At 60.9% G+C, this 12,520-nt stretch overlaps 1 protein-coding gene across 3 annotated transcripts; it reads left to right on the forward strand.

Annotated features, from left to right (window-relative positions):
* Positions 1-228: 228 nt before the first annotated feature.
* si:dkeyp-121d4.3 (serine/arginine repetitive matrix protein 1) lies at positions 229-12,411 on the forward strand. Of its 3 annotated transcripts, XM_052080606.1 has the most exons (14): positions 232-1,014; positions 1,382-1,432; positions 1,506-1,696; positions 1,776-1,818; positions 1,919-2,044; positions 2,122-2,226; positions 2,298-2,516; positions 2,627-2,773; positions 2,839-2,994; positions 3,060-3,278; positions 3,810-3,956; positions 4,256-4,444; positions 4,521-4,789; positions 5,083-5,222. In XM_052080606.1, the coding sequence occupies exons 1-13, from the start codon at positions 511-513 to the stop codon at positions 4,716-4,718; spliced, it is 2,295 nt and encodes a 764-aa protein (XP_051936566.1). In that variant the 5' UTR covers positions 232-510; the 3' UTR covers positions 4,719-4,789; positions 5,083-5,222. The 3 variants fall into 3 exon arrangements, with proteins under 3 accessions (XP_051936567.1, XP_051936566.1, XP_051936565.1); XM_052080607.1 differs by lacking the exon at positions 3,810-3,956 and having other exon boundaries at positions 229-1,014; XM_052080605.1 differs by lacking the exons at positions 232-1,014; positions 1,382-1,432; positions 1,506-1,696; ... (7 more) ...; positions 3,810-3,956; positions 4,256-4,444 and adding exons at positions 5,355-5,459; positions 5,540-5,677; positions 5,744-5,851; ... (2 more) ...; positions 8,502-8,601; positions 11,721-12,411 and having other exon boundaries at positions 4,668-4,789; positions 5,083-5,271.
* Positions 12,412-12,520: the final 109 nt, after the last annotated feature.

Below are 12,520 nucleotides of genomic sequence, written 5' to 3' on the forward strand. Positions count from 1 at the left end.
TGAGTCGAATGCCAAAGTGAGTTTTGAGGAGGGTTTTGAAGATGGGCTGCGAGGAGGCTTGCCCAATGTTCAGTGGGAGGTCATTCCAGAGAGGGGCAGCGGCAACAGAAAAGGCTCGATCCTTGACCGTGACAAATTCAAATGCCACATTGAAACAACGGAATTTTTAGTCGGCGCTCAAGAGCCCGACCTATGAGTGTTTCGCCCATTGTTCAGAGGAAGAAGCAGAAGAAGAAGTAGCAGCAGAAGAAGAAGCAATAGAAGAAGAAGAAGAAGAAAAAGAAGAAGAAGCGACAGCGGGCAACACACCGACCACTTTGTCCAGCAAGTCTCATTTTTCGTCACGCTGGTTCTTTCTCATATTTTGCATTTCAAACGAACGAGGCAACTGGAAAAAAGAAGATCAACCAGAAACATTTCTCCCACCGAGGTCGAGTTCCGGGCGTAAGGTTTGACGTCCTCGTGACGTTCGGCTCCTAGCTTAGCTCACTAGCACAAGACAGCGACGCGATGGGTCGAGGACGAAAGCCCGACCGAGACGGAGCGCCACTTCCGGGTTATTGGCAGCCGCCACACGGAGAATGGGGCCCTCCTCCTCCTCATCCAGGAGAATGGGGGCCGCCCCCGCCCGGTGGCTGGGGCCCTCCTGCCGGAGGATGGAGCCCACCGCCGCCAGGGGGCTGGGGGCCCCATCCTCCCGGAGGCTGGGGCCCTCCCCCTCCCGAGGGCTGGGGCCCACCACCACCCGAGGGCTGGGGCCCACCACCACCGGAGGGCTGGGACCCCGGCCGACCGCCGTCACCGGGCTATGGGCCTCATCCCGAATGGATGCCTCCCCCGCACTGGGACCCCGACGTGCCTCCTCCTCCTACTGGCTGGGAATATCCTGGCTGGGGCCCGTGCGGTCCGGCGCCCCCTCCCTGCCTTCCTCCACCTCCAGATGCGGGTGCGGCGGTCCCCCCTCCGGGTTGCGCGCCCCCCTTTGGCTTCCCGGGATACCCGTGCCCAGAATGGGTGAGACGCACTCGCAAACACATTTTTCTCTGTCTCAAAAATGCTGCGAGAAGTTGATCCGTAAGAGCCAGCTCTAATTTGGGGCGGCAAAATGCCACGGGACCACACGTGTGCATAAGATGCCCTCTCCGATGCCCTCGAGCAAAGCGTTCCACCCCACGGGTCACTCTGAATCTGTCCCGGCGTGCCCGTGAGCCGGCTGTCCCGCATCGGATGCCGGAGTGCGAGTGAAACTCGCCATTGGGGCAGATAGGAAAGTTAGTCGTCGCTGAACTGAAGAAGTCGTCAGGAAGTGAAACGCCGTTGCCGCTTGGCGCACGCCAATGCCGTTCACGTAAATCAAGCTGCCGTTTTGTCACCATTTCAGACACCCGCGCAGGAAGCCACTACCGATCCGCCGCCGGAGCAGCCCCAGTGGGTGAGTGGGCGGGCCAGTGCGACTTAGTCGCCGGTCGTCGGCGGCGTTGACGTCTTCCCATTTCATCCGTCAGATCAAAGCGTTGATTTCGACCACGGACAGCGCCGCGGCCGAAAGTAAGCCGGCGGCCGTCGATCCGGCGGCCCGACCGCAAACGGCGGCCGCCCCTAAAACGGCGGCGGAGCCGGCGGACCCCGCCCCCGCGGCGGAAGCCGGCGGCTCGGCCAAGGTCTTCGGACTGCTGGGAAAGCGATCGTTTGACAAGTAGGCCTACGCCGCCCTCGTCTAATCGCCGCCACCTGCGATCGGTCGCTCCATGACTCGCGTGCCGTCTTGTCGCCAGGCCGCCGGCGGGCAGATCAACGGGCATCATCTCCTTCATCGGGGTACGTTCCGCTGGTGACACATTTTGGCCCCGCGTTCACCGTGAGCGCGAATGAAGTCGCCGGCGTACGAGACGCTTTGCGTGCTCTTTTGCCTCTCCAGCCCACGTTCGGCCACATCGAGCGGGAAGATTTGGAAAAGTTCACCTTTGACTTTGGGGTCTTCTTCGGGAACCCCAAAGCCATGAAGCCCGGCGTGCGAGTGCACTTCACCGCCTGCCTCTTGAAGGTGCCACGTCGCGTTCACCCTCGCCGCCTTTGGCGACGGCCGGCCGCGGCCTCACGGAGCGTGTGGTTCGCCGACAGAACGCCCAGATCGCGACGGACGTGAAGGTGGCGCCGGGCGGCACGGAGAACGTGGAGCCGGACATCTACGAAGGCGTGGTGGGCCAGCCCATCGCGGAGGCCCAGGTGAGCCCCGTCGGGCGCCGGCCAAAGCCGAAGAGGGCGCGGCCCACGAGCTGCCGTCCGTCTTCCCGCAGGCCGGCGAGCGGCAGTTGCCCGGTCAGGTGCGCGTGGACATCGCGCCGGTGAGGACCAACCTGCCGTTCGAAAGCAGGGACAGCGCCGTCACCCTGCTCAAGAACGACCAGGTTCTGGTCAACCTGCTGCGCGACATCGTCACCGACAAGAGGCGCGCCACCAACATCCGCCCCAAGCTCCCCGAAACCTTCCAGTTTACCAAGGAGACCCGCCAGACGGTGAGGGCGCCCGTTTGACTCGGGCACGTGGGACGCGACATCCCTCGGTGTCGGCCGGCGGCGACGCGTGCCTCCTCCCGCTCACGGTCTCCCGTCCGGCCCCCTGGCAGGGCACCATCCTCAGCTTGGGCGACAGCGAAGGCGTCATCAGGTCAGACGCGCACGGCGAGCTTCCCTTCCACGTCAAAGAGAACTTGAGTGACGTGGACTTCACCCCCGAGGACGTCAACGAAGAAGTGGAGTTCACCCTCCACAAGGTAAGAGCTCGCCACCGACCCGCCGAGCGACCGTTGGACCGACCGCCGTCTGTCCCTGCCATCAGCTGCGAGCGGGCGAGCGGGCCATTCGCCTCCGACGGGTGAAGGAGTCTCTCCTGCTCACCCTCTGCAGCTCCGTCTCAAAGGCGGAGCCCGCGCCGCCGGCCGAGGTCCCCGAGCTGTACGAGGGCGTGGTCAGCCAGCCCGTCGTCGAGGCCGCGGTGAGCGTCGGGCCGCGCCGCGTCCCGAGCCGGCGCGCCGGCCTCTGACTTTGTTTGGCCCGCAGGCCCTTAAGCCGGGCTACCCGGGGCAGATCTTCGCCAACATCGGGCCGCTGCACACCAACGTGACCTTTGATCGGGGAGACTGCGGCGTCACGCTGCTGAAGGACGACCGCGTGCTCCTCAGCCTGCTGGTGGACGCCAAGACGCAGAAGAAGCGCGCCGCCAACGTTCGCCCCAAGATCCCCTTCACCTTCGTCCATACGAAGGAGAAGCGAGAACTGGTAGGAGGGCCCGCCGACGCCGCGTCTGCCGTTCGCTCCTCGTTTGGTTTTTTCAAGGGCGACGGGAGGCGCTTCTTTTCTTTCCCTTTTCCAGCTGTAAATATGCTGGACACGGCGAGGCGCAAATCGGAGAGCCGTACGGAGACGCGTTCTAACCCGGATGATCATTTTGAAAAACCGCGCCCTGTCCACGTTGCGAACGGTCACGGAATGCATTTTGCAGAAATGAAAGGTGTCCAAATCGATCCGCTCGCTGGAGGAAAACGGGCGGCGCATCCAAATGCGTTTTGGTCCGAGCCAACTCGTGATTGCCGCCTTTCTGTCAGCCGTCACGCGCAAGACGTCCTTGCGTCCTCTTCGGCCCGCCGGAAGCACGCTGGCGAGCCATTTCTTTCTTTCTTTCTTCTTTTGAACGGCGCTTGCACGTTGAGATGCTCGCGCCGATGGCACTTTGGAGCCGCTCCTCCGACGTCGTCCGGGCGACTTCAGAGCGCAATCGCCGTTTTGTGACGCCGGCGCGTCGGCTTCCAGGGCGTCATCAGGAGCCTGACGCGGTCCGAGGGCGTCCTGGCCTCCGAGGAGCACGGGGATCTGCCCTTCCGCCTCTGCGAGAACTTCAGCGACACGGAGTTTGACGCCCAGGACGTCAACAAGGAGGTGGAATTCACCCTGTCCCAGGTGAGCGCCCCCCCCGGCCTCAACTCCACTGTACCGTATTTCCAGAGCGCTTTAAAACAACCGCCGGTGTACACGCAGCAAATAGGATCCTCGCGACAACAAACGACCGGCAGAAAGAGTCCAACTAAAAATCAAAAGCCAAAGGACACAATGTTGTCTTTAAAGCTGGGCAGCGAGGGGCGCCGGTTCCAAAAAAGAGAGGGAGCGGTGACCAGTCTGGCCCTTGTCCTCGGCGCCTCTCATCGATTGAGCTTCCGGAAAGGTTGCGAGCTGACCTCCGCGGCTTTGTGCCCTCCAAGGTGGCGGACGAGAAGAGAGCCATCAGACTTCGTCGGACCAAGATGGTGGAGGACCGAATTCTGACGGAGAAGAAGCGACGGCAAGAGCAGGAGAAGGAGGAGGACGTGAAGAAGGAGGACGAGGAGGAGCAAAAAGATAAGAAGCGCAAGGAGGCGGCGTCTGCGGCGCTCGCCGCCGCCAAGGACAAGGTGAGTTTTGCAAACGGCCCTGGCGCCAGTCTGCCGCCTTGCGCTTGTTGACTGGGCGTGGGCGCGCTCCCCACAGTGGACTCCGCTGGGCTTCAGCGTGCCCCTTCCCGACAGCCGGCTGGAAATCAGCAAGGAACGCTTCGACGGCACCGTCCTTAAAGCGGTCGCAAGACGGCGCGGCAAAAAGGAGCCCCCGGACCAACAGGCGCGAACACTTTTTTTTTACCACGGCGGCGCGGGCGGGCGTGCGGGATGCGCCGGCGCATCGTCCTGACGACGGCGCGTGTTGTTGTCTTGCAGGTGAAAACCGAGGCGGAGGAATTGAAGATCAAGCAGGAAGAGCAGGCACGTGCTCTTCTCTTCCTCACGTCGTCTTTTGAATGGCTTTTATTTTTTTTGCATGTGCGGCATCACACTCGCGTTGCCAAAGTCGCAGCGCACATTTGGCCGCATAGTGGAAAGCTTGAAAGCTGGTAAAATGCTTTCAAACACCCGCATTTTGCCCATGTCGCTGTTTAAACAAAAAGCTTGGGGGCGGGGGGCGCTGTCACGGGACCGGCCCCGAACGCGAGCTCGTCGTTGTCACGGCTGAAGCTCACCCGCCCAAAGGTAACGGGCGGCGCCACCTGGTCTTGTAGGGGACGACTGCGGAGGAGGACGTGAAGGTCAAGGAGGAGCAAGCCAACGGCCAGGCAAAGACGGAAGAGATCGAAGGCGGCCCCGAAGAGGCGGGGCTTCTGGTGATGACCGTCGACGGTCGCCAGAAGCAACTTCCTTTCGGCCCCGCCGACCTGCTCTCCGCCGCCACCATGTTGACCGGCGACAAGGTGAGCCCCCCCGACGCCGGTGAGCGAGCGCAAGCCCACGCCGAGCGAGGCTTCTCACGGAGGCGCGCGGGCGGCCTTTCCAGGTGCGCTTCAACGTGGCGACCCATCGGGAGAGCAAAGAAGAGCGGGCCGCTTTTGTGGAGATCCTTTCCGCCACCTTCGAAGAGTCCACGGAGCAACGGCGCCACGTAAGACGCCCGAAGCCGTTTTCCTCCGCCGGCGGCGAGCTCGCTCGGCGCCTCACGCCTGCGCCGGCGCCCCTTCGCAGGGCATCGTCATCGAGTTCTCCGAGGATCACGGCCTGATCAAGTGCGCGCAGAACCCTCAGCTCTTCTTCCGCCTGTCGGAAGTGATTGGAAAAAAGAAGCTGCAGCTGAACGAGAAGGTGGAGTTCAGCGTGGTCCCGGTAAGCGCAAGGAAGGGCTCCCGCGGCCGTCGCCGCCTCCCCGCTCACGTGCGCTTCCCGTTCCAGCACGACCGAGCGGCGGGCGGCCACCAGGCCATCAGGATCAGACATTGCGCCGAGAGCGTTTTCCTACCGGCCAGAAAACTCAACCCTGTCGCCGCTGGCAAAGGGAAGGTGAGCGTTTCCAAAGTCCTCCTTCGCTCCGCGGTGTAGCCCCGTCTTTTTTTTTCCACCCGGATTTTACATTCGAGGCGGGCCACTGAACAAAAAGAGGTTTTGCTCCATCGCTCGAGGGCTTTGTTTTGTTGCGCGAGGAAGCTACAAATACGCCGCCTCCCGCCGGGTGGAGTGGAGTAGGGAGGGAAAAAAAAATAGATGGCCGCCGGGGAAGCGCTATGGCCTCCTGGCTTCAGAATCACGTTGATGGGCCAAGCGCGTAAAAACACAAGAGGGAATCGCTTTCCGCTCGTTTGAGCCCCGCTCGTATGACGCCGACTTTGAGGAGTCACGCGTGCCTCCCGTTCGTATCGGAGGAACAAACGAGGAAAGTCGAGCCGGCTCGAGTGCGGTCGCGACTCGACGACGGAGCGAGATGAAGATGCTCCGTTTCACCGGTGTCCAAGTCTTAAGAGCGCCGTTAAGGCTTTCTTCTCCCTCCTCAGATGACCATCAAGCTCGCCAAAGCTTCAGAAGACTCCGAGTAAGTCATTTCCTTCCGCCCTGAAAGCTTTGTTGAACCATTAGCAACGATGTCCTCTCCCTATAAAGGCGGAAGGTGCCCAACGCGGAGCGGCTGAAGACGGTGGTGAAACAGTTGCGAGCCCCGGTCAAGCCGAGCGCCGGCGCGGGCCGCGGCCGGAGCCGCAGTCCGCCCACGGACAAATTTGGAAGGGAAATCAAAAGGAGGCGCAGCTCCAGTCGAGAACGTCGGCGCAGCTCCAGTCGAGAACGTCGGCGCAAAAGCAGCCGGCGGAGACGAAGCGCCAGTCGGGAAAGGTCCCGCCGACGTAGCCCGAGTCGCAGTCGCAGCAGGAGCCCGAGCAGAGAAAGCTCCGCAAAGAGAAGAAGCAAAGCGGGCGGAGACCGAGGAGGGGGGCACAAGAGGAGGAGGGAGCGCAGCCCCCCTCCCAGGGCTCGCGGCGCCGCCGTGGACGACGAGCTGGCCAGGAAGAAGCGAGAATTGGAGGAGCTCAACGAGATGATCGCCTTCAAGAAGTCGCTGATGGACGCCCGGGGCCCCGAGCCCGCGCAGCCGACGTGCATCGACTACGACCACGGCCGCATCGCAAAGCCTTTGGCCGAGTTCACGCCGGCGCGTTCCATTTTGAAGAAACGAGCCGAGGACCCCGACTACGCCCGCCATCTTCCCCCGACGTACGACGAGCCTTACTACGACGGGCCGCGCCCGCGCTCGGGCGAGCGCTACTCCGACGGCTACGCTGGCGCCTTTGCCGGCCGGCCGTACGGCGAGCGAGCGTACGACGGCGGGCCGGCGTACGATGGCGTGACCGCGTACGAAAGCTCCTCCTCCTCCGCCGGCCGGCGCTACGCCAACCGCTACGACGTTTACGAGCAGCTCTGTGACGATCCGCGCAGCGAGCCCTCGTATGCGGGCGGCCCCCCTCGCGGCCGCTACGCTCCGGAAGCGTCGCCGCCGCCGTCGTTGGCCTCCGTCCCTTCGTCTTTGGCCACGACCTTTGGGCCGCCCTCTCCCTCTCCGCCGCCGTCCAAAAGCCCCTCGCCGGGCCGTGCGGCCGCGACGCCGCCCGCGGTCCCGAAGCCCCCGCTGGATCGCTTCCTCGATATGCTTCAAAAGAAGGCGATTCCGGAAGCGGTTGCCGCCAACGACGAACTTCTGCCGCACGAGCGGGCGCTGGAAGACGGCAAAGGCTTCTCTCGGATTGTGGGTCTAGCCGGAGACTCGACGGGCGGCCGCTTCGGCGCGGAGGATCGGAACCAATCGAGCGAGTCCGCCTCTTACAGCCAGATCCAGACTTTGTTGCGGAGCATCGGCCTGAAGCTGACGGCGGCGGACGTGGCGCAGCTGGCCAACGGTGCCTCCGAGGCCTCGTCCGGCGCCGGAGACGGGCGGGAGCGACCCCTTAGACTTCGGGCAGACCCCATGCCTTCCCCCTCCCCCGCCCGATGGTGCGACGCGGGGGCCCCCGCGCGCGTCTCCGAGTATGAAGAATTCCTCGATCAACAAGAGTTGGAGATGCTGGAAAAGGCCCGAGAGCTGCAGGATCTGACCAAGACCATGGCGAGCGCGTCGTCTACACCCGGGCCCCCTCCAGGACCTCCGCCCGAACGCTACCGCCACCCGTCCCCTCCGGTCAACTGGCCCCTGGATATTTCCCCCAAAGCTTCTCCCCTGGCCGCCGTCGGCCGCCTTCCGCCGGGGCCTCCTCCCGGACCGCCTCCCCGACGCCCACCCGGACGGCCGCCTTTCGCGGCGGCGCCCTCCCAGGACGCAGAGCTGCCAGCGGCCGGGGCCCTCCGCTCCCTCGGAGCCGGCGCCCGAGGGGCGTCGCCGTCGGTGACTGCCGGCGAGGAGCGGCCCGACATCTCCGCGACGGTGGCCAAATGCCTGAAGGTCATTGAAAGCGTCAAGTCTTTGACTGCGACGGCAGCGGCGAAAGCGCTCAAATCGGTGCAGTTCAGTTTGCCGCCGGGGTCGGCGATGACCCCCGGTCCCGCCGGCTCTCCGGAGCGAGTCGGCGACGTGAAAAGCGGGCGGACGGAGAAGGTAGAGTCTGCGGCGGCGGCGGCGTTGGCCTGCCGGAACTTTCCCAGCCTTGCCCACGTGTCTTTGGTTGTGTTGCAGCCGGATTTGTACAAGCAGAAGATGGCGGAGCCGCAGGAACAGCGCCCCGGGGACGCTCGAGCGCACAAAAGACAAGGCGACGGCGCCGCCATTGCCCCAGGTATCCCAGACATTTTCACTGCACTGATGATGACCCGCCAGAACGTGAGTCTCAAAACGTTTCCTCGCTCCCCGATTTGCGCACGAGCGTCGATATCGCTCGCGGTGCCGAGGAACTCTGTCCGTACGGCAGGTTTCAACAACATGCTTCCACCGCGAAAGAAAGAGCTAAGCTAAGAGCTAAGCGCAGTCGTGTCGCTCACCGGCGACGGGCGGGGTTCTCTGCCAAAGTTGAGTGGAGGCAACCGGGCTCTCGTTGAAAGCGTTTCGCCTTGAATGTCATTTGAAGCGGATGCGAGTCATCCGCTCATCCCCAAAGATCGTCTCACTCGGTGGCAAAAGTTGATTTGCCCCAAGGCCGGCGGCGTACGACCGGAGCCGACCGCCTTCCACCTTAAATAACGACACACCGTCGCATCGCTAGAGAGCCACGATCCGAGCGGCTCATCCTCGGGAGCTTTTGGTACTTTGGAGAGTTAAGACCCCTAACGCGCTCGCACTCTCGATGGCAACAAGAGTGGAATTGGGGCCATCCCGATATTTGCGTTCGCACGCTTTAGCTCGCGCCTCGTTTCCCCGCTGCCGACTGTGAGCGGCGCTCGCTAAAGGGCCCCGAACTTATTGGCGGAGATCCACCTACCAGCGGACGTTTACGACGTCGTATCATAGCTTAAGTGGTGGCTCGGGTAGCTAGCTAGCTCGACATGTCCCTTATTGCTTCCAAACAGAGTCCTGCTTTCCAGGTGAGTCCAACGTAGTTTTTTCTTTTTTTTTTGGGGTCACAGTCTGCTGGATCTTCATGTGCAGGAACTTTGACTAGCAAGCGTCTTCATGCTAAACTCCCCTTTTGTGTGTGTGTGTGTTTTGAACGACGAAGCCCCACGAGCGCCGGTGGTTTGCTACAAAACGGCTTTCCGGGACATAGCTTGACGTGACTCGGGGAGCGCGAATGTGCAAAATGTTTTTATCTCTGCTAAAGTTGACTCGCTGTTATTTTAGTCCACGCTTAGTCACGGTTTCAAGAATGAATGTTCTTTCCCGGCCGTTAGCATCTCGGCTCGCTCGGCGGGAGCGTTGCCGTAGAATCAAACGCGTAGACGTTAGCTCTGGAGATCCGGCCAATGTCGAGTGTGACTACGCGAATCCTGGGGTTTGACCGGAGCCGCTGACGTTAAGCAATGTTCCGAAAGCTTTCGCGCACGAAAACCGTTCTGCATCAAGACGTCACTTGGGACGGACCGCCGCGCACGTTGAGACAAGATGTTAGCCGTAGTTGGTTGTCAAAGGCTGCTTTTTTGGTTGTTGTTTTTTTACGGCTGTGGTAAGTCTCGGTTGACGGTCAGGGTAAGTAAAGTCAACACCTTTTTGGTATTCTGACATTTTCAACTTTGACAGCGGGCGATTGACCGCAGCGTTATGTTAAGGCTTCCCAGCTAAAAGTAGCGACGTCGTGTCCAATGAGTTTTGAGCCATTTCCTCCAAATGGTTCTAGAAGTTGCCGAAACATCACATCTGTGTGGCTGTAAGCAATCCGACGTGCACTAGAGAGCAGAATGTTTAGCTTATGAACAGCAGTTAGCGCTTTAGGGATGCGGACTCCGGGACCAAGCTAGCCACCATAGCTAGAGATGTCGGAATGTTTGACAGTAAGCCTGCCGCCACGTTAGCCCCTCCTCTTGGGAATTGAGCATCTTCTTGCTAGCTAGCCCTAACAACGTGGCACTTTGCCGTCGGTCTTTGTCGGTCGCTTCTTGTCCACCCAACGGGAGTCCGCCACGCAGCAAGAACGCAAGTCCGATATGAGCGCAACTTCATTTCTGACGGTGGCCGACATCTGCTCGTAAGACGTTTTGAAAGGCTGCGGAAGCTAAGCTCATGAACGACCACGATCCTGTGATTGCCAACCTTTACTCGGCCAAGCTCACTTTTACAATACGGCGAATCGAATGCGCGCGTTCTCAATGTGACGTTGTTTGATTGCAGTTTCTTTGCGGTCACAATTGGTGACTGCGTGCACGGTTGGCGAGTAGACGACCGGGATCTCGCTGGAACTGACGCATTTTATTTATAGCTAATTGGTAGTGCTCTTAAATAGCATAGCGTGAACAGTTTTTTTTCACTCACTGTCTTTCTTTACAGGTGTACGTGGGGCAAAACTAATATGAACAAATGATAAAATACAGGAGGAACCCCCCCCCCCCCCTCCTACCTTCAATTGCCAGATAGACGCATAGCAAACAACGGTACGCTCTACAAGACGTAACAGCTTGAATTGAAGCATTCTGGCACTTTCAACATTCCCGTCTGAGGCACACGCAGACAAACAACCGTCTGCGCTCACGCTCGCACCTTTTTCACAATTTGGAGTGTTCAGTAAGCCTGCCAAGGCTAAAGACTCATTTTTCACAGAAAAGTAATGACGTAATTTCCTATGGACAACCCGCACCCGATTAAAAGCCGCAAGAACTCCATGTCCTCATAAAAGCTGACCCGCGCCTACATTCGCCGAGCCCACGGCTTGACGCTCTCCCAAAAACAACAACATACGATTCATGAAAAAGTTTGAGCGTTTTCAACAGCGCTTTGTTCCAGCTGCAGCTGTTGTGACGGCGCCATATAAGTCAGCCATACAACACTCCCCACGCCACGCCACGCCACCAAAAGAAACGGCCCCCAACCGCACGCGTTTGCCGTCCCAAGTCGGCCCCAAATGGACTTTGGTGTGAAAGCCGAGCCTATTAAGACGTACATATTCTCCTGCTGTCGGGTGGGAGAGGGGGGCGGGCGGCTTTTATGATGATGATATTATTCTTATTTTTTTGCTCGTCACGACACGTCCCTGGCAAAGCGGGATCGATCGGGTGAATCCAATCGTTTACCGGGGCGCACCTTCGGACCTTCGCTCGCGGCACAGTGTTTGGGAATCGATCGCCGGTCCGATTGTTGGAGCTTTTGCTCATTCGCTGCGGAATGAATGCAAACGGCCAAGGTAAGCAGGCGACCCTTGTGGTTTTTCAATCACCATGAGCCGCGGACGCCGGCGAGCGAACCTCGGATGCCGACGCCAGCCGCCGAGAGGAACTTGCCAAACAGCTTGTCGGTTTTTCCTCATGTCCGCAGGAAAGCCACTGGGCGGCGGCGGGCCCCGCAACGTTTGGATTTGCGGCCACTCGCTGGTGTACTGGGCGGAGTCGCGGGCCAAGTCTGCGCAGGTCGGCGCCCAGCTGGGCGTGGACCCCGACAAGCTGATCCTGTGGTGGAAGGGGGTCCGGGGCATGACCTGGCCCCAGCTGCTGCCCCTGCTCCGGCAGCTCCGGGTCAGCTGGCCCCATCCTCAGGCGCTTATCATCCACCTGGGCGGCAACGACTTGAACACGGAAACGCCCAGCGACCTGCTGGCGTCGGTCAGGAAAGACGTGACTTCCCTGAGGGCCGCCTTCCCCCGCTGCGTCCTGGTTTGGTCCCACATCCTCCCCCGCCGGGCGTGGCTCCACTCGCCGGACGCCCACGAAGTGGATCTGGTCCGAAGCACGGTCAATCGGCGAATCCGCAACATTTTCGCCGAGCTGGGTGGCGTCTCGCTGACCCACGACAACATCCGCTGCGGGACCAACACGGGCCTGTACCAAGCCGACGGAGTCCATTTGTCACCCAAAGGAATGGACGTGTTCAACGGGAACCTGCGCGACTTTCTGGAGAAGTGGGCCGAGGAAGTCGCCGCCGCCGCCCCGCAGTGACGCCGCGCGCTGACAAACGCAGCCTTTACTCCCGATCGTCTTTTGTTCGTTTGAATAAATGCCATTTGACCGGCGCCGCTGACGTTTGCGCTTTATTGCGATGGACGTCGACGCGACGCCGAGGCGTGAAGGCACGGATCCATTTTCAACAAGCCTGGCATCCTAACCCGCGTCAGGTGAGTG

This window comes from Hippocampus zosterae, chromosome 11 (genome assembly GCF_025434085.1).
Source record: "Hippocampus zosterae strain Florida chromosome 11, ASM2543408v3, whole genome shotgun sequence".
NCBI lineage: Eukaryota > Metazoa > Chordata > Actinopteri > Syngnathiformes > Syngnathidae > Hippocampus > Hippocampus zosterae.

Coding starts and splice junctions, on each gene's coding strand:
- si:dkeyp-121d4.3 (XM_052080605.1), top strand. CDS start 4,697: ATGCGCCGGCGCATCGTCCTGACGACGGCGCGTGTTGTTGTCTTGCAG. Junction 5,678..5,743: donor TGGAGTTCAGCGTGGTCCCG/GTAAGCGCAAGG, acceptor TTCCCGTTCCAG/CACGACCGAGCGGCGGGCGG. Junction 8,424..8,501: donor AAAGCGGGCGGACGGAGAAG/GTAGAGTCTGCG, acceptor GTTGTGTTGCAG/CCGGATTTGTACAAGCAGAA.